We start from the raw sequence: 20408 nt of genomic DNA on the forward strand, positions 1-20408 counted from the left end.
TTTTCGACTGTAGTGTGAACAAATAATTAATTGTTGATAAAGAAATGTTTGTAAAATACTGTATTTTTTTAATTTCTCTACAGGCAAATGGGTAGGCCTACCTCACTGCTGTTAAGTAGTCACCATCAGGTCAGGTTATGGGTATTGGTAATGATAGAGTCATAGTCAAGCTTTTACATGATATTAAGATGCGAGTCATTAAATTCAATTTTTTTTTGTCTTTTACGCCAGACCAATATCGATCAATACACTTTTTTTTTTATAAAAAATCTCTTCAAATTAGAAGTAAATGCAGCAACACGTATCCATACCGGCCATATTGAACGGCCGTCTGGTGTAGTGGTAAGTGACATGGTCACTACACAAGGGGGTCGCGGGTTCGAATCCCGCAAAGGGAAGATATTTGTATGATAAATATAAATGTCTTTTCCAGGGTTATGGATGTATATGAAATATATGTATGTGTATAATAAAAATCTTACATTTATTTCCGTTATCTGGTACCTGTAACACAAGTTCTTTACGAACTTAGCACGGGACCAGTTAACGTGGCGTGATTGTTATTAAAATATTTATTTATACCTTCTTTGCTGCATACATTTTTATATTCCCCCTCATGTAACTTCGAAGTGTCAATGTTTTTTGAACTTTGTACATCGTGCGAGTAGAAAGCTTATGGCCCATCTGATATTCAGTTGTAACTGGAATACATAAGACGTCACAATGTCGCCATCTTGAAACATTAAACCTATCGTATAACAACTAAACTTGATTTCCAATTGCATGGAAATAATTATTTAGAAAAACTATTTATATTAAAAGTTGTATTTCTAAACTTTCAAATGTACACAATGAAAGTTTAAATTTTGCATTCAAGACATGCAAATTAAAAACTAAATATAAATAAATTTAATCAAAATTTCGTTTATTTTTGTTCATAACGTTGTTGAACGAACTTCTTGGGGACTTAGAGCAATATTGGTTCATCAGTTGAGAGTTCATTGTTTGGCGCTTTTCATAATTGGTTAATGTGGGTGACGTATTTCAATTATTTTCCAAAGGAATACTGCATTACAGTATGAAGAGACGGGACAGCAAAGCAGCAATTGCAGTTGTAGTCTTCGACTTGTCTTGAGGTAGACGACACCTTGGCTATGTCGTGAATAAAGTAGCGGAAGGGGAATTACCCCTCAACACCAAGTAGAGCAGTGTGTGCTTAGTGTTAGTTTTTAACGTTTTCGATAACGTAAAAGTTAACTCAAATTTGCATGCATTTGGAACAGCGCCCCTGGCGGCAAACGTAGACAAACTTTCCAATTCCATACAAAATTGAGTTAACTTTTACGCGATCGAGAACGTTAAAAATCTCTCACCAAGCACACAGTTTGTCTTGCTCTCGCGATACTTAGGTATCGGCATTAGAGTTCTAAAGTTTTCCGCAAACCATTTTTACGTAAGTTTACCTGATTAAATATGTTGGGAATAATCGTGTCGAAGGTTTTAGCTAGGGACAGGATTCAGAATATACGACAGGATTTGATTGTTGATACGTCTTAAATCATGGTCGGGATTTTCTCTAGTTGGATTTTTTTTTACGCAATTTATAATTTTACGGGTTTCATTTTTATTACACGATGTTATTCCTTCACCGTGGAAGTTAATCGTGAACATTTGTTGAGTACGTATTTCATTAGAAAAATTGGTACCCGCCTGCGGGATTCGAACACCGGTGCATCGCTTCAACACGAATGCACCGGACGTCTTATCCGTTAGGCCACGACGACTACAGGAATTCGATTATAGCCCGATTAAGTTCGTCTAGGGTATCAGCTAATTTAATAATTACTTTAGAACAGGTGCATTTTCCGGCTCGCCAAATACGCTACTCGCCAATCGAAATGTTCTTCGACTGTTTGATTGAATGTGATTAAAACTCGCACGGTCCTAGTTCAATTAGCGTGTAAACATAACGACTCTTGGCCGTTTTATCGATTTAAGGATCACTCACGGCTACCGAGAATAATTCGGTCGTGAGATATGGAAGTTTTAGTAGAGGCCGGAAGAAGATATAAGCTTAAGCAAAAACAAAAGTTGTCGTTCGTGTGTGTGTGTGATGTATATTTATGTAGTTTATCATATTTAAAGGGAGAATGAAATAGATCTTAGACTCCGTCGAAGCCGCCTACTTAGTGACATACTGTCAATATTTTGGCCATGTAATACTATGTGCTGTAAATATTAAGGTCTTTACTTACGAAATTGTCGTTTAGTACACACAGCTTAGTCAATTTTATTATAAATATTTTTATTCCTATATATAAAAATGTGCAACCATGATATGGATGTATCTCTGCCAACGCATTGTTATTTTTTAATTTTTAATGCTATTCTTGAAGAAGTCCGGTACCCGGGAACCAACAGACTGTTCAAAGAAATTTGTAATGCCTCTGGGGTATTGATTGTTTTTCCTGCTAAAAAGTTGTCCAAAAATTTGAAAAGAAGAAGTCTTTCGTTGCATGTTGATGATGCAAAACTTTAAACTCTATCTCTTGAAGCTTAGAGACCGTCTGTTGGACCTTATGAGGTTGAGCGTTGTCGTGTGGGATCAGTGGGGACGGGCGATTAACCAAGGCTAGCCAGAGATTTGTGAGCTTCATTATTGTGTCTAGTTCCTCACAGTACATATCCGCAGTAATGCTAGTTATACCGGCACTAGAGCAACAAATAATGACAGAGATGAATAGAGTAGTGAAAACAAAACGCCAATCGATAAACAAATGAGTGAATTAAAAAATAGGATTCTATATTTATAAAATAAAATTCATTGCCAGACATACACAGGTAAATAATTACGTTTCAAATGGCCAGTGTGCTTAGTGCTAGTTTTTTAAAGTTCTCGATAGCGTAAAAGTTAACTCAAATTTGTATGGAGTTGCAACATTTGCCTAAGTTTTCCGCTAGGGGCGCTGTTCCAACTGCATACAATTTTGAGTTAACTTGTACACTATCGAAACCTTTAAAAAACTAGCACTAAGCACACTACTGTAAAACGCCAAAATCATAATCATTTAAAGAAGACTTTCACATGATCTTTTATTAATTTATAATACGTAATTTTCGTTTAAGTGGGTGATAGTATTAACTTTAGAAATAAATGGAGGCCTAGCGACAGACAGAGGTTCAGCAGTGTCCCTGGTGAACGGTCGAATGACTACTTGAACGGTCGAAGGTCACTTGAACATCTTATATAAGAACGGTCAATTATTATTCGTTCTGTTTCGTCTTTTTGTGACTTCAGAAGTCAAAAAATGTACTGCGTCGCTGCTGGTCACGTACGCCCTCGTTCCATTTATTTTTGAATTATTTTCAAATGTCTGTCTTAGTCTGTCTATGTCTAGTCATTATAGGTTTTATGTCTTGTCAAAGAGGTTGCACGCCACGACATCCCCACCTCCAGTACCAGAAGGCTGGTACTCAAGATGAGGAGTGTACGTCCAACCTGCACAGTTTCGTCGCCGGTCTTGTGTAGAGTCCATGTCTGGTCCGAACTTTAGCAACGCGAACCATGTCGTCCTTACCAGGGAAGACCTGCTCGATCTTGCCAAGCGGCCACTGGTTGCGGGGTAGCTGGGAGTCAACAACAACTACGACGTCACCAATCGCCAGTGGTCTGTCAGAATCTCTGTACCATTTGTCTCGTCGTGTCAAAGTGGGCAAGTACTCCTTGACCCAGCGTTTCCAAATCAAGTCTGCAAGTCGTTGAGATTCTCTCCAAGTCCGTTTCAGTAAATCATGGTCCGTAAACATTCCGAAAGGATGGTCAATAAATTCTGTCTTTGGTAGTAAAAAATCATTCGGAGTCAAGGGCAAGTCGTCGTCAAAATCAAGAGGTACGTATGTCAGTGGTCTTGAATTCACCATGAATTCAGCCTCAGCCAGGAGTGTCATTAAAGTCTGATCGTTAGGTGTTCTGGTCTTGAGCGTTACTCGCAAGCTTGTTTTGACGGATCTCACGAGCCGCTCCCAGCATCCACCCATATGAGGTGCGTCAGGGGCTATGAATCGCCACTCCAAGTGTCGGAGGCTACCGAAGGTGATGAGTTCGTCTTTGTCGATAGCTTGTACAGCTCGCTTCAGTTCACGGTCAGCCCCACGAAAGGTAGTCGCGTTGTCGCTGAAAATAATACTTGGACAGCCTCGTCTCGCTATCAGCCGTCTGAGGCTCATCAACACGGAGCTGGTTGTCAAATCGTGAACCAACTCCAGATGGATAGAGCGAACTGTCAGACATGTAAATAGTGCTACCCATCTTTTCTCGTGTCTACGTCCAACCTTCACTATAATTGGACCGAAATAATCTAACCCGGTGTAAGTGAAAGGTCGACTGACCTCCTTCAATCTAACATCTGGTAAATCAGCCATGAGTGGTGGCGAGGGCTTCGCACGACTGTTCTTGCAGAACTGACAGTCATTCCATGTCATCTTTACTGCATTACGTCCATTTATTATCCAGAATCGTCGTCTCACTTCATGCAGCACACGTTCGCGTCCATTATGTGCTGAGTCCACGTGATACTGCATAAGTTGTAATTTGACATATTTGTCTTTTGGATTCAAAATTATAGGGTGCCTGAAATCGTTATCACCATCTGCTCTGCAGATCCTCCCACGAACACGGAGGATGCCGTCCTTGTCTAAAAATGGTGTAAGCTGACGGAGCGGAGAATCTCGCTTCACTTGTCCGGTTTTCTTGACACTTTCTATATCGTCTGAGAACATTCGTCTTTGGCTTTCTCTAATCCAGATTAGCTCCGCTACTTTAACTTCGTCGGCTGTCAACTCACCGTGTCGCTTGCTACTCTTGTGCATCCAGTTGTGTACTGCACGCATAAACCAAGCGGTGCTCCTGATAAGTCTCCAGTATCGGGAAAAACGACTGTCATCGGGTAGCTCTACAGTCATTAGAGTAATGGTGTTAACCTTAACCTCGACGTCGTCAGGGTCCAGACTTATGACAGAATCATCTTGTGGCCAGGTCTCTTTGGGCTCACGTAGAAATGACGGTCCATTCATCCATCGTGTGTTGTCCTCGGCAACAGTCTCCCTTGTGGCGTCATCTGCAGCATTTAGTCCTGAAGGTACCCACCTCCAGTGACTGACCTCAGTCAGCTCAGAAATCTCACTGACGCGATGGGCTACGAAAGGCTTGAAACGGCCACTGTCAGACCTAAGCCAACTTAACACGGTCTTTGAGTCAGACCAGTAGGTCACGGTACTCACGTCTATATTTTTCTTCAAAGTGTGAGCTAGTCTTGCACCCATAAGCGCAGCTTGTAGCTCAAGTCGAGGGATACTCATCACTTTAAGAGGTGCAACACGTGCGCGTGCAATGACAAAAGACACGTGCCATTTGCCATCAGTCGTTTTGTCTCGTAAATATGCCACACTGGCGAAAGCTTTGCTGCTTGCATCGCAAAAAATATGAAGTTCTGGCGGTTCTTGCTTGCCACATCCATCGTTAAACAACCAACGTGGAGTCCTGAATTCACTGGTCTTTTGAAGCTCAGTCAACCAAGACTGCCATTTTTCAAACTGGCTAAGCTCAACTTCGTCATCCCAACCAACATTTGACTTCCATATGGTCTGCAGCAGAATACGACCCTTCACGGTGACGTAAAGCAAAAAACCTAACGGGTCAAATAGAGACATAATAAGTCTCATCACTTCGCGTTTAGTCGGTCTTTTAATGCCTGTCTTAATAGCTTCGCTCACCTTCGGGAACTTCAAATGAAATAGAAATTCGTCAGTCTCTCGATCCCAACGCACTCCGAGTACTCTTTCAACCTGGTCATCTTTAACGTCTGAGAGGATTTTCAGACAGCTCGGGGCAAGTTTCTCAGCCGGTAAATGAGCTAGTAAACGTTTTGAGTTCGATACAAAATTACGTAAGTTAAACCCACCTGAAACATGAATGTGTACCACGTCATCCACCACCCGGATCAGATCATCTTCATGATCGAAAGAGTGGATATAATCATCGACATAGTGGTGATCAACAATTGCTTTATATGCTTCAGGTTTTGTCGTCTCATACCTACGAGCATTTATATTTTTAACAAATTGTGCTGATGACGGCGAGCATACAGCACCAAAGGTCATGACGTTCATGATGTAAGTTTCGCCATCCCACAAAATTCTCTGAGCATGTCTATCTTCCGGTCGGATGAGAACTCTGTGGAACATTTCCTGTATGTCCGCTGTCACAGCAAACTTTCCTGTCCGGAACTTTAATAAGACTGCTGGTAGTGATGTCAAAAAGTCAGGTCCTCGCAGTAGGAAATCATTAAATGACTTACCACCAGACTTCGCAGCACAGTCTAAAACAATCCGCAGCTTGTTCGGTTTGTTGGGGTTGAAGACTGCAAAATGCGGCAAGTACCAGATCCTAGTCTTAGTCGCAGGATCTCCTGGTTGAATTTTCGTGATGTACCCTTTGTCCAAATTCTCTTCTATCTTAGACCTGTACTGAGAAGCAAACTCTGGGTACCTCACCATTTTCTTCTGGACACCGTTGAGTCGGCTCATAGCCAACGGTAGGCTGTCCGGCAGCTGAAGATCGTCAGACTTCCAAAGCAGGCCAGTCTCCCACCTGCCTTCGGGTAAGAGCTTAGTGGTTCGCTCCATGATGCTCAGCGCTAGCTGATCCTCTCGAGAACGAGGAAAGTCGTTAGTCTGCTTAACGCCAAACGAGTCTGTGGAGAAAGACTGCTTGACCAGCTCGTGTAGTTCGTCGCATCGACAAGAATGTAAAACAGTTGCATCGTCTGGTACACTACCCAGTCCTACATTTCCATGAACTACGTAGCCTAAGTCAGTCTTAGAAACTATTGGTCCAGTCTTATGTCTTTGTATTATCTGTCTAGTAATAATCAAATCAATGTTGTCTTGTCCAATAAGAAGTTCAATCATGTCAGGCCGTATGTCATAGTCAGTTACATAGTCAGTCACCCACGGATATTTGTTTACAATTTTCTTATATCTAAAACTATCTACACATATATTAAGATTATTTACAGAACGTGCACTATTTACATTATATACATTTGATACATTTACTCCGCGAATATTAAAAGAAACTAGTCTAGAGTTCGGTTCGATGGTTGTCATGCCGGACGCGCCGCGGATGCGAAGGCTCGACGTCGGTCCAGTGATGCCAGCTCTCTCCAGAAGTGACGAGTTCACGAGTGTCACTGCTGCTCCCTCGTCTAAAAGTGCATAGGTCAGCACGTCACCTTTCGCTCCGGATACTACAACTGGAACCACTTTTAAAAATACATGCCGATCCGCACTGTTGAGAGTATTAACGGTATTGTCCGTGTGGTTGACAGCATTATCAATCTTCATGACGCGTCGCACAGCGTGGAGCAAAGTGTGATGAACCCTCATGCAGTCGCGAACAGCACACTTCGTCTTTTTTTCACAAGCCCTTAATTGATGTCGGCTGGACAAACATGAAAAACACAACTTCTTCTCAGTTACGAATCTCCAACGATCGTCTGTCGTCATCTGTATGAACCTCTCACAGCTTTGTATGTCATGCGCATCGCCGCAAAGAGTACAGGATAAATTTACTGCCGTTGGAGTCGTCGCCATCACTGCTGGTCTCCAAAGTCTAGGATCCGGTCTGGTCGGTGGTTTCACATCACTAGACGTCTTGGTGGTCAGAGGACTGATGAATGAAGCAGCGTTGGCCATTGTCATAAGCCACTCCGATATATGTGACAGCGTGACGGTCTTCACGCCTAAGCTCGCTGCATGTATCGCCCATTGATATCGTAACGTCGATGGCAGCTTACTGACAATTTCTCGTATTAACGTTGGATTCATTAAATGTCCTATTTCTTCGGTTGATTTCATAGTCGCCGTGACATTTTGCACAGCCGTCGCGAACTCTATTAGACGGTCTATGTCGTCGTGACGTATGTCACGTATTGCATGAATTTTATTCAATAAAATTTCGATGATATTTTCTGGTCGGCCGAAACGTAATTTTAATGTGCTGATAATGCGATCGAGATTGCTAGCGCTAACAAGAAGCGCGTACACTGCGTCACGTGCTCGTCCCTTCAAACATCGCGCGAGTCGGGCTATATTCTCGTCATCGCTATAGCCGCATAATTTTGTTGTCGATGTAAATTGACTATAAAAAAGAGACCATTCCTCGGGCTCACCAGAGAACGTAGGCAATTCTCGAGTACTTGACTGTCTTGCGAGGAGCTTAGTTACGCAGTTTGCTAGCTCATTCTCTTCTGAATTTTGCTGACAGCAAGCCGGTAATCTTACGTCATGTGCGTTTGGTAATGTTTGAGAGTTACCTGGTAGATTGCATGTCAGCGGATCTTCTTCCTCTTCTAGGGCCTGACTTTCGATGGCTAGTTTTTCCTCCAGAAGCTGCAAGTGTAGTCGTGCGCGTTGTTCGGCAGCGTCCAACTTTAGTTGTATTAGTTTTTGTCGTCGAATCTGAGTCATTGCACTGGAGACGGTGGACCGGACAGACGCGGTCGGTGACGGTGCGCGACTGCTGTGGACGGACTGTCGGTCTCGCCCGGTCTGGTCAGCAGCGGCGGTCGTACCATTTGTCGAAGACGTCGCCATGTCGGTGTCTGTTCCTAGTCTTGTCTTCACCATAGAACTTGTCTTTTTGCTCGAAGGACCACTTGAACGGTCGAATGACTACTTGAACGGTCGAAGGTCACTTGAACATCTTATATAAGAACGGTCAATTATTATTCGTTCTGTTTCGTCTTTTTGTGACTTCAGAAGTCAAAAAATGTACTGCGTCGCTGCTGGTCACGTACGCCCTCGTTCCATTTATTTTTGAATTATTTTCAAATGTCTGTCTTAGTCTGTCTATGTCTAGTCATTATAGGTTTTATGTCTTGTCAAAGAGGTTGCACGCCACGACACCTGGTTTTGCTAATTTCCTATATTAATCATTAATGGTCGAGCCAAGGTTCGTCAGCGGTTGATGCCAATAAAAAGAGGATTTATTATCAGCGTATTGTTATTTCAGACCAAAGTTGACATACGTTTTTTTATGTTTCTTATAAAAAGAAAGACTTAAATTCATCATTCAGATCATCAGATCATCATTCTCCTGCCCTTCTCCCAGTCACCTCGGGTCGGCGCAACATGTTTTCTCATGCCATACTTCTCTATCTTTTTTTCCCCCTACCTATGCTGATAGCCTTGACAGGCTGTTTCAGCTTCTTGACATGTAGGTAAGCTCACGGGGCTCTACCCGGGAGTGTTGCTAACACTGGCCCTATCAAGAGCAGTGCTTCGCAGAATTTACCACCGGATCGGAAACGCGACCCACTGAGAAGATCCGGCGAGAAACTCGTCGACTATTCTCTATCACATTAATAGTTAAAACTCATGACAGTAAACTTGATTAAAACGTAAACTTGATATTGATGAATAACGTAGAATTTACTCTGTTTCTGGTCGGAGTGCATTTGTAGCTTATTTAATTAAGGAGAAGACGACATGTAAAGTTGTCATTTTTAACCGACATCAAAAAAAGAGGTCCCCAATTCGACCTGTTTCTTGTGTGTAATTTTTTTTTCTTGGTGAACTTAGAATTTGATGATATCGTGCTTGTCGTGTGGGTCCATTAAAATTATATCACATTACCAGTTTTCCACTTATCTTTTATAATGAAAATTTCATTGACTTTTGAGTCCGTTGTTGATTGATATATTCCCTTTATTTCTTTGAAGTCGATTTTCGTTTTTTGTCAAAATCTTGTATTATTAGCCGGACGAATTTATTTATCCCAAGCAAACATTATTTGATGAAAGAACGCCGCGAACGTTAAACTCAGTAGGATTAACTATTTTTCTTAGTTGTTGAGTATATTGTATGTGCTGACGCAGTTAGGTAGCACGATGCTACCTATTACTGGCTCACGATTCTCATGAGTTTCGGTTTGAAGGATGGGACATCAGTTGGACAATAGAATTGCGACTTGACCTCACGTGTCAAGGTGGATGCCGATATTAACGACCGCGGATACTACAGATAATCTCTGTCGGTTTTGATGGTCAAGTGCAAGGTTAATGATATGAACGACTCTTTGAAGTTTTGGCAAAACAATTTAAATTTTTTTTTCTTCTACCTATGCTGATAGCCTTGAGAGGCTATTTCAGCTTCGCCCTAACATGTAGGTGAGCTCACGGAGGTCAAACCGGAGTGTTGCTAACACTGGCCCTAGCAACAGCGGTGCTTCGCACCGCTTTTAAGTCGTCGTGGCCTAACGGATAAGACGTCCGGTGCATTCGTGTTGAGCGATGCACCGGTGTTCGAATCCCGCAGGCGGGTACCAATTTTTCTAATGAAATACGTACTCAACAAATGTTCACGATTGATTTCCACGGTGAAGGAATAACATCGTGTAATAAAAATGAAACCCGCAAAATTATAATTTGCGTAATTACTGGTGGTAGTAGGACCTCTTGTAAGTCCGCACGGGTAGGTACCACCACCCTGCCTATTTCTGCCGTGAAGCAGTAATGCGTTTCGGTTTGAAGGGTGGGGTAGCCGTTGTAACTATAATTGAAACCTTAGAACTTATATCTCAAGGTGGGTGGCGCATTTACGTTGTAGATGTCTATGGGCTCCAGTAACCACTTAACACCAGGTGGGCTGTGAGCTCGTCCACTCATCTAAGCAATAAATAAAAAAAAAAGAATCTACCACCAGATCGGAAACGCGACCCACTGAGAAGATCCGGCGCGAAACTCAGTGGGCTGTGTCTGTGGGTTAATTCGCTCGTCAAGCCCTTCGGCGCAAGCGACGGGTTCGACGAGGACGGTGACCGGTGCTTGTGCTACCTAAGAGCACCGTTAATAGATCGGGAGGATCCGAAATGACGTGTTTTGGGCGATGTCGACGCAATTCAATACATCACCGTTCAAGTACGCAACTGCTTAAAGTTATGTAAGCTCAGAGGCGTAATGTAAGGCGAATTTATGTATGCATATCCAACGCAAGCTTCAGAAGAACATGAAAGATCTTTTTATTTATTTATTGCTTAGATGGGTGCACGAGCTCACAGCCTACCTGGTGTTAAGCGGTTACTGGAGCCCACAGACATCTACAACCTAAATGCGCCACCCACCTTGAGATTCGTTCTAAGGTCTCAGTATAGTTACAACGGCTACCCCAACCTTCAAACCGAGACGCATTACTGCTTTACGGCAGAAATAGGCAGGGTGGTGGTACCTACCCGTGCGGACTCGCGAGGTCCTACCACCAATAATTACGCAAATTTTTACGGGAACATTTGTTGAGTACGTCTATCTATATTTTCTCGGCAATATGCTTGGTCTCAATTTCCGATCACATTCTGGAAGTGCCTCGCTGTAACTGGCCGGAACGTAGACGTCCCGGATAAATATGATGAGATAAAAATTTGTTACTTCCGGATTTGCAGAATGTACTTGAAATTCTAAGATCTCAGCGTTATAAATGAACGAACAATCATTAAATTCCGACTTGAACGTTGAGACTTAAAATGAAATATGTCACGCACTCGCACACATTGCGGTGCATTGCGTATTAAACATTATATTTACGTTTCCAGTCAATAATGTAAAATGATAAACTCTTTATTACTTACTAGTCTATAAATACACTGCCGCGACCGATTGTATTGTAAGAGCTGAACTATGCCACTAACATTGCCTTGTTAATATTCGAGAAATAAATCGGCACTGGTCCGCCGTACTATTGCCAGTGTTAATGAGATTGTATCAAATTTGCACATCGCTGGGATCGTCTGGGCTCGCAAAAAAAAGTCTCATTGAACCATTAGTAATTAAAACAGAAGGGTAATCATTCCACTACTACAAAGATAAACAAAATAAAATGTTAATTTTTGTAAACTAAACACAAATGCGTATCTTTAAAGTTCATTGTTGTTTGATCTGTATCATAACGCGAAAACTTGCGGGCGTCCCCCCTCTCCCCGCGTTCTCTAAATGATGAGTTCGCTGACTCTGAATAATTCGTCGTGGCCTAAAGGATAAGACGTCCGGTGCATTCGGATCAAGCGTTGCAAGTGTACCAATGTTCGAATCCCGCAGGCAGGTACTAATTTTTCATATTTTGAATTACATTACTTGTAACGCAACAAGGTAGTAAATACAATCATCATAGCACCTCTGTGATCTGTACACCGGATGTGGACAATAATTTGGAACATGCTGGTCCTCTCCCTAATGGGTCAATAATGTCTAGAAAATATCGCAAAGGATATCCTATAAGAACTTTTTAGAAATTCTGAAATATAATCGTTGCGGCTTTTAAAACAGTAAGATTATGTGTTGTGCGGTGGTAACGTTGTTACAAGGAATTACATTCACGACCAATTTACATGATTCTTGCTTTATAATAAAGTAAATGATAATAATAAATTGTTAGGCGAAAATACAAAACCACTATTATTGTGTAATTCAATATTGTTTTTATCAGGTGGGAAGAGGGTGGTTGAAAATAACTGCTATTTGATACATCCACTTCAGATAGCACCAGCTGAGCTACCTCCCTTTTTTTGCCTTCAGTTTGTTTATTGACCTGTAATAATAATTTTAAGTAATATATGATTTGAAAGAAAAGCAATAAATGATTTTATTGTTTTTAGAATACAGTTTCTAAGTGAATCTTGATACAAATACTTTTATATTGTTAATAAATAATTCATATTAATGTTGCAAACATTATTGACTTGGTGCATCATGCGGTTTCACTCGTGTTAATTATTGTTACTCTAGAATGCGAAACTTGTATTTGGCGTTTGGACTCTCAAAAACTGGCATGTCGCTCTAGTTTGTAGATCACACAAATCCCTCCTGGCTGAGCCCGTGCTCGCCCACCTGTCCTGGTGAAACTGGAAAGGCATCTGGGCCACCAGTAATCCTTCCTTCATTAAAAAAAAGACAACACAAATAATAATGTTGTACCATTGCTGTTGTAAAGAATATCAATCCTACGAGTATATTATTTTTAGTATTAATTAATTTTCATTATCCTTTTCAGGTTGTGGACATGCACGCCGTTAACGAAATCATATCCATTTTGGAAAAAATCAATATTACAAAAGAGCTGTTGGAGGTAAACAATTATAATGTTTTCAATAGTTTTAACAATAAAAGATTAAATATAAAATGTATTATGTGATAAAAGCTCTTATGCGTTACGCGATAAGGTAGGTAATGCAACGATACGATCGTCGTCATAATTTCACTTTACATTTATTTGCTAATAGACGGTATGATTCACTGTTCCCTTTAGACTACACTGTGCTTGTTCGTGTTTGATTTTACTAATGATCCTTCATTGTAGATGCGGTTGTCCAAGGGTTCGAAACATGGGAAAGTCGCACGACCCGATTAGAGTACCCTGGACAGTGGAACCATTAGACCATGGACACTTAATCCTTATCCGACCGCGACGGGGCAAAGCAAAGCCGCCATCGCCTGAAACATGTCTTGTCGGATCCTCTTGATTCACGCTCGGTGCTTTTAGGACCCTCAAGCACAGGTTACCGTCCTCGTCGAGTTCTCCGACGAGCGAACTAACCCGTAGACACAGCCCACTAAGTTTCTCGACGGATCTTCTCAGTAGTTCGCGATTTCGATCCGGTGGTAGATTCTGCGAAGCACTGCTCTTGCTAGGGCCAGTGTTAGCAAGTTCTCTCCGGTTGAACTCGTGAGCTCACGTACTCGTCCGGGCGTGACTGGAGCTGGAGTAGCCTCTTAGGCTACCACCGAATAAGCAGGGAAAATAGAAATCGATTAATATTTAAAAGAAACCCGTGGACAGAGATGTCTTAAATATTTTTACTGGAACAGCGCCCCTAGCGGCAAACGTAGGCAAACGTTCCAACTCCATACAAATTCGAGTTAACTTTTACGCTATCGAGAACGTTAAAAACTCGCACTAAGCACATTGGTGTCTCTCACTGGTATCACTATCTCTTGTTGTATTTAATAGAAGATGTTTAAATCGTTTTCCAATCACGTCTCCAGACCACCAGACTTGGCAAGCACGTGAACGAGTTAAGGCGGAAGACCTCAGACCCGACTCTAGCGCGTCGCGCCAAGGTCCTAGTCAAGAGATGGAGGGACCTTGTCATACCTGTAGCTTCACCGGGGCACACAGGTAATTACTAATCTAACTTTTTATCATACTTAAGGCATAATATTACGAGTAGAAATTGCAAGCCTCAAATTTGTTGAACATAATATCGCAGTCATCGTTTTGAATGGTTCTCAAAGTATGCGAAGGTTTTGGTATAGCTTTCGCGAGCTAAATTGTACAGAGTCCATTGCGCAGTGTTTTCTATTTTTGTTGAAACCACAAGTTCTAAATCCGGAAATCTATACTGTCGAGAATGGTCCATAATAAGAAGATAACGGTCCAAGATTGATTTTGCTGCTCAATGCTAGACGTCTGAGCAAGGTTGATTTGCTATAGTCCATCATTACTTTTCTTCACCAAACTGGCAGGACATTCTTGAATCGGAATTTCTTTAATCAGATTTCTTCAATAATTACTGTCATGAACTTGGAGCATGATAAATATCGCATACTATTACCCTATAGCATAGCACACTGAGTTTTTCGCCGGTTCTTCTCAGTGGGTCGCGATTACGATTCGGTAGTAGATTCTGGGAAGCACTGCTTTTGCGTAAGGCTAGTGGTAGCTAATTCTCTCAAGTTGAATCCGGTAGCTCATCTACACGTACGCGCGAAGCTGAAATAGCCTCTTAGACTACCAGCGAATAGGTACCGAAAAAAGACAATTATTTCTGCTATTAGCAGACAGATGTCGCTAAGAGCTACCACTGTTGAACGATAGATGTCGCTCTATAATAAGTTTCTTAAACCAGTGATAGCTTCAGTAAGTACCAAAAAATCTGTGTTGTTGAAAACGATTAACAAGTAAACTTCTTATTTAATTTTTGAACGTGATTAATCAAGTTTGAAATTTTAAAAAAAACCTAGATAGTTTGAGCTCCTAAAATTAAAACATATTTTGATTAAGTTCGAGTGCATATTACCGTCCCGTCGATGCGTGTCGGAAGTTTCGACGTAAATTTTCTGAACTGGATTAACACATTGCCGCATACTGGAAGAATCATTAACGCTTTTCTAACTCTCGTATTAGAGAACGGTAGAGAAACCTTGAACATAAAGCTAGGTTTAAAAGAGAACTGGGTGCGTACGAGAAACGTAGCGCCATCTCTTTCACTCTAGGTTAGTGACGTCACAAAGGATTACGCGCGTTTATCCAACAGATTTAAAAGTTTTCTAATTGAGTAATTACTATTTTATTGTGCATTTCAACTCTTTGCTTACAAAAAAGTGTTGCCAACAACACATCTCTATTACGATGTGCTGAATATAAAACTGTGTCATGGCCGTGTAATAACTAAAGTTTCGTGAGGCGTTGTTTAGTGTACACACAATTAGGCCATTATTCTATCGGTTAATGTATCAGATATGTCGCCATTAGATAGTCGATGGCGCGTTAAAATCAATACGAAAATGTAACTTTCGTCCTTTTGGTGTTGATGCAGAATTGTTTCATTATGAAATCGGCCAAGGTCGGTTTTTTTTTTTCCCTATCTAATCTGATAGCCTTAGGGGCTATTTCAGCGTAACCTTAACGTTTGTAGGTGAGCTCACGGGGCTCAAACCTGATGACGTTGCTAACACGAACCCTAGCAAGAGCCGTGCTTCGCAGAATCTACCACCGGATCGGAAACGCGACCCACTGAGAAGATCCGGCGAGAAACTCAGTGGGCTGTGTCTGAGAGTTAATTTACTCGTCGAGCCCTTCGTCGCAAGCGACGGGTTCGACGGGAACGGTGACCGGTGCTTGAAGTACCTAAAAGCACCGTTAGTGGATCGGGAGGATCCGAGATGACGTGTTTGCCAAGGTCGGCCCGCAATGTGACCGCTACTAGATTTAATTGTTACGTTATTTCGAATGTAGGTATTATGTAAAGGTTTTCCGGTAGTACTACTGAGTTCAATGTATCCACTGGATCGACAGGTTTTACTAACGAGCTATGAGTGCGTGAATAAGGTTTGTTAGTATTATATTAGACTCATACTAGACAGATTGTAACTATACTGAGACCTTAGAACTTATATCTCAAGGTGGGTGGCGCATTTACGTTGTAGATGTCTATGGGCTCCAGTAACCACTTAACACCAGGTGGGCTGCGAGCTCGTCCACCCATCTAAGCAATAAATAAAAAAAAAGATTTTTAAATGCATGCATACTATTTGGATAGTGTTTTTCGAACGCCATGACATGTCTTCAAACGTGGCTTACGGTACTTAACGGTAGGCAACGGCTGCACTCCTGGCATTGCTGCCGTCTCCACTAACCATAAATGGTCCGAATGCTCGTCTGATTCAATGGTAATAAAATTAGAGAATGCTGTATTAACTTTTGTTCCGTTCTAGGATCAAATCGTTCGTCAGCTGAGCGGCAGATCCGTCGGCTTGGAGGGAACACTCCGCTGACGTCGCCTGCCCTGTCCCGGGTCAGTGCCTTGTAGTACGTCGATTCGACAAGAACCATTGAATTCATTAGCACATTAATTGCCGTGTAGGTCACCGGTGCCCTACGCGGCGCGCTGAAGTAACTATGTCGATTTCTTTTCGGCCGTAATGTCTAGTAGACTCTGGGAAAGACGAATCTGAAGATACTGAGCATGAATATATCGTCTTCTCGCATTAAAACTGTATAACCTCAAAACTTCTAATTTTACAGGAGAATGTTCTAAAGGTTTTTTAACATTCGATATTTTTAATAATAATCATATTTGCAATATTTGTTTTTTTATTTTTTATCAGTTACATTATCTGTCTTTAAAAGTGAGATAAAATTATGTATTCATTTTGTTAATAGTAGTCAAAACATAGGTAAACTAAAAAAAAAAAAAAAACTAAATCTAAACTACGCTTTTTTGACAGTATTTATGAGAACAATACTGGTGAATATTTTTGGAAATTGTACACTTTTAATGCGAAAAGACGATATATCAAAGAGGCCTAAAAGATACACTAACAAACAAAAGAAGGCAAAGTTACGCATTCCAGACATACGCTTTAGTAACAGATATCGACTTAATTACTTGAGTGCGCCGCGTAGGGCACCGGTGACCTACACGGCAGTCATAAGGGTTAAGATATTCGCTTGACAATATTTAGAAAAATAATTCACATTTCTTTGTAACATGTCGGTAGTGACCTAATTAAAAATATTGACATTTCAATATTGTCAATTTCAAATCAAAGTTAATTATAAACTCTTCTTTTGTTTTCATTCAACTAATTTTGCAAAACTTTTTTTTATATATTTCAGGTGGCTAGTCCGGCATTGTCCAGTCCAAGACCGTTGTCAAGGCCAGGTATGAAAATTACAAAATAAATAAATTAATTAATTAATCTTATTTGCCGACAGTACTCAAGGCAATCAGTTCCTTAGAAAATAACGTTCCTAATAGGTAAATAAGGTCAGCGAAAAAGAAATTGAAGTTAATTTTTATTGCTTAGATGAGTGGACGAGCTCACAGCCCACCTGGTGTTAAGTGGCTACTGGAGCCTATAGACATCTACAACGTAAATGCGCCACCCACCTTGAGATATAAGTTCTAAGCTCTCAGTATAGTTACAACGGCTGCCCCACCCTTCAAACCGAAACGCATTACTGCTCACGGTAGGAATAGGCAGGGTGGTGGTACCTACCCGTGCGGACTCACAAGAGGTCCTATCACCTACCATATATGTTGATTTATTTTTGTTTTCTTCCAGCATGGGGTGGATACGAGTCGGACTCGCAGGACGTGATCCTGGTGGACGACGATCCTCCTCCTCCACCAGCTGTCGTACCGCACAAACCTGTCACACCACGTATGTGTCCAATTTTTTTAACATATCATCAGCTCTAACTCCTTATTGCTGCCACAGTGCGACCCAATCACAGGTAGGTCGCCGTCCTCTGTCGCCTCGGGTCCATCGTTCAGTCCAAGTCTGGCCCTCTTCACTTAGCTGATCTTACTTGAAAGTTGAGTGACGTAAGACATTAAAATTTTAACTCAAGTCACTAAAGCGTTGGCCGTATTCGTAAGATGATACCGATGGGTGCCATCGAATAATAGTTTTTTTTTATTGCAACATGGGTGGACGAGCTCACAGCCCACCTGGTGTTAAATGGTCACTGGAGCCCATAGACATCTACAACGTAAATGCGCCACCCACCTTAAGATATAAGTTCTAAGATCTCAGTATAGTTATAACGGCTGCCCCACTCTTCAAACTGTAGCGCATTACTGCTTCCTACCCGTGCGGACTCACAAAAGGTCCTACCGCCTACCAAATATGTAGATTTATTTTTGTTTTATTCCAGCATTTTTTTTATAATAAAGAGGAAAATTGTTTTCCTTTAAAATTTTCAAGCTTAGATCAAGATCTATCCTTCGAAGTTGATCAGCTCGTGCCTATGTGACAGCTAAACAAATGATTATTTGTGTTTCCAGCCGTGAAAAGGCCGCCATCCGTCGAAGCGGTATATGATGAGAAAAAAGCGAAGAGAGACAAAAAACCCAAGAAAAAAAGGTGTGTTAATAAATTCTTAATTTTTTTATTTCAAATCATGCACTGTCGTCTGGCCCCAATTTCGGATTCCCTGTGTTATGGGTACCAGAGACTAACATTCATATTTATATAATATAATATAATAAATATATATGTATCGAACAGATGTGAGGACGTTGAAAAAAATATAGAAATTACACAGAACTGGCCTAAATATATTTTACTAAATTAACAAAAAAAATTGACAAAACAATTTCGATCTACTGTTAATGAAAACTGTTAAAGTTACAAAACAAGTTGCCGGTCGAGGGGAGCCTGGACTCTGTAATAATACATATATAGAAAATAAACACCTAGACAAAAAGTAAATAAACTTGTTCATAACGCAAATGTCTGCCCGATGCGGGAATCGAACCCGCAACCCACGGCACAACAGTCAGGGGCCCTAACTACTGCACTATTGAGTCAGTCAAAACTCCACTACCAAAATTGAGAACATTCATGTAGAATTTAATAGACGGCCTGTGTTTATTTTGTTGATGTGTTTTTTCCATCACCGGTTGTCTTTGGGCACCGGTAACCACTTAACACCAGATGGGCCGGAAGCCGTATATCGTGTTGACGGAACAAGGCTGCGATTGGTCACCAAAGACTAAAAAAAATTTTTTTTTCTAAACCGTACTTAGGGTTTTTAAAACCTTTTAGAATAGTAAAATTGAATGAAGAATTGAACAGGAATAATGAATGGAACATTGTACTAATGTCAGAGTTCACAGTCGCGCCGGGTCCGGCTCGGAGACCACAGCGGAGCCGGGGTGGGGGGCGCGCAACGGGGCCGCCCCCCACCGCCGGAACGGGACCCGGCCCCCCGACCCCTACGCCGCGCTCGTGCACCGCCTGCCGCCCGCCGGGGGCAAGAAGGTAACGCACACACGCATACACAATATGGACATTTGACATAAAACTAGACGTGGTATGACGTGGTATATGATGCCCCAACACGATCTTTTTGTCAATTTTAATTATGAGTCATAAGATTATTGCGATAGTGCTAGTCTCTGCTCACTGATACCCCTCAAGCACCGGTCACCGTCCTCGTCGAACCTGCGCTTGCGACGAAAGGGCTCGACGAGTAAACTAACCCCATAGACACAGCCCACTGAGTTTCTCGCCGGATCTTCTCAGTGGGTCGCGTTTCGGATTCGCTGGTAGATTCTGCGAAGCACTGCTCTTGCTGGGGCCAGTGTTATCAACACTCCGGCTCGAGCCCCGTGAGCTCACCTACACGCCAAGGAGAAGCTGAAATAGCCTCACAAGGCTATCAGCATAGGTAGGAAAAAAAAACTGATACTTAATTCAGTATTATTGTAAAATGGCAGCCCTATCCACTCAAGCCTGAAGCTAGGACAGTTAAAAAGTATCGTCATGTGCCGCACGCGTAGTTTTATTGTGCTTTCCGTTCATTACATCCATACACGAATAAGATCTACTTATCCATTTAATTTTGATAATATTTTATGTATTTTTGATGATCCTTCTCGCTGTTGGGTGCATTAATGTTTGTAAACTAAAATCAGATTAAAGGCTTTTTTTCTTTAGGTGAAGACAACAAAGGAACTGCTAGAACAGATTCAGTCACGAGGGAAACCCCTCTCCCCCGGCTCCCCGGTGGCCTCCCCGCCCGCCTCGCCTGACGTCATGCTCATTGAACCTGAACGTTAGTATTCA

General features: G+C 41.7%; 1 protein-coding gene across 3 annotated transcripts in view; it reads left to right on the plus strand.

Annotated features, from left to right (window-relative positions):
- The window catches only part of LOC101740855 (uncharacterized), a 33386-nt gene that overhangs the window by 5265 nt on the left and 7713 nt on the right, over positions 1 to 20408 (plus strand). For 2 of the 3 annotated variants that reach the window (XM_038021029.2, XM_038021031.2), the window contains exons 2-9: positions 13102 to 13176; positions 14094 to 14226; positions 16545 to 16624; positions 17449 to 17494; positions 17898 to 17996; positions 18623 to 18701; positions 19448 to 19601; positions 20280 to 20397. In XM_038021029.2, the coding sequence (XP_037876957.1) occupies positions 13102 to 13176; positions 14094 to 14226; positions 16545 to 16624; positions 17449 to 17494; positions 17898 to 17996; positions 18623 to 18701; positions 19448 to 19601; positions 20280 to 20397 (784 nt within the window). The remainder of the gene's footprint in view (positions 1 to 13101; positions 13177 to 14093; positions 14227 to 16544; positions 16625 to 17448; positions 17495 to 17897; positions 17997 to 18622; positions 18702 to 19447; positions 19602 to 20279; positions 20398 to 20408) is intronic. The other variant, XM_038021030.2, reaches the window with a different exon arrangement.

Source organism: Bombyx mori, chromosome 27 (genome assembly GCF_030269925.1).
Source record: "Bombyx mori chromosome 27, ASM3026992v2".
NCBI classification, from domain to species: domain Eukaryota; kingdom Metazoa; phylum Arthropoda; class Insecta; order Lepidoptera; family Bombycidae; genus Bombyx; species Bombyx mori.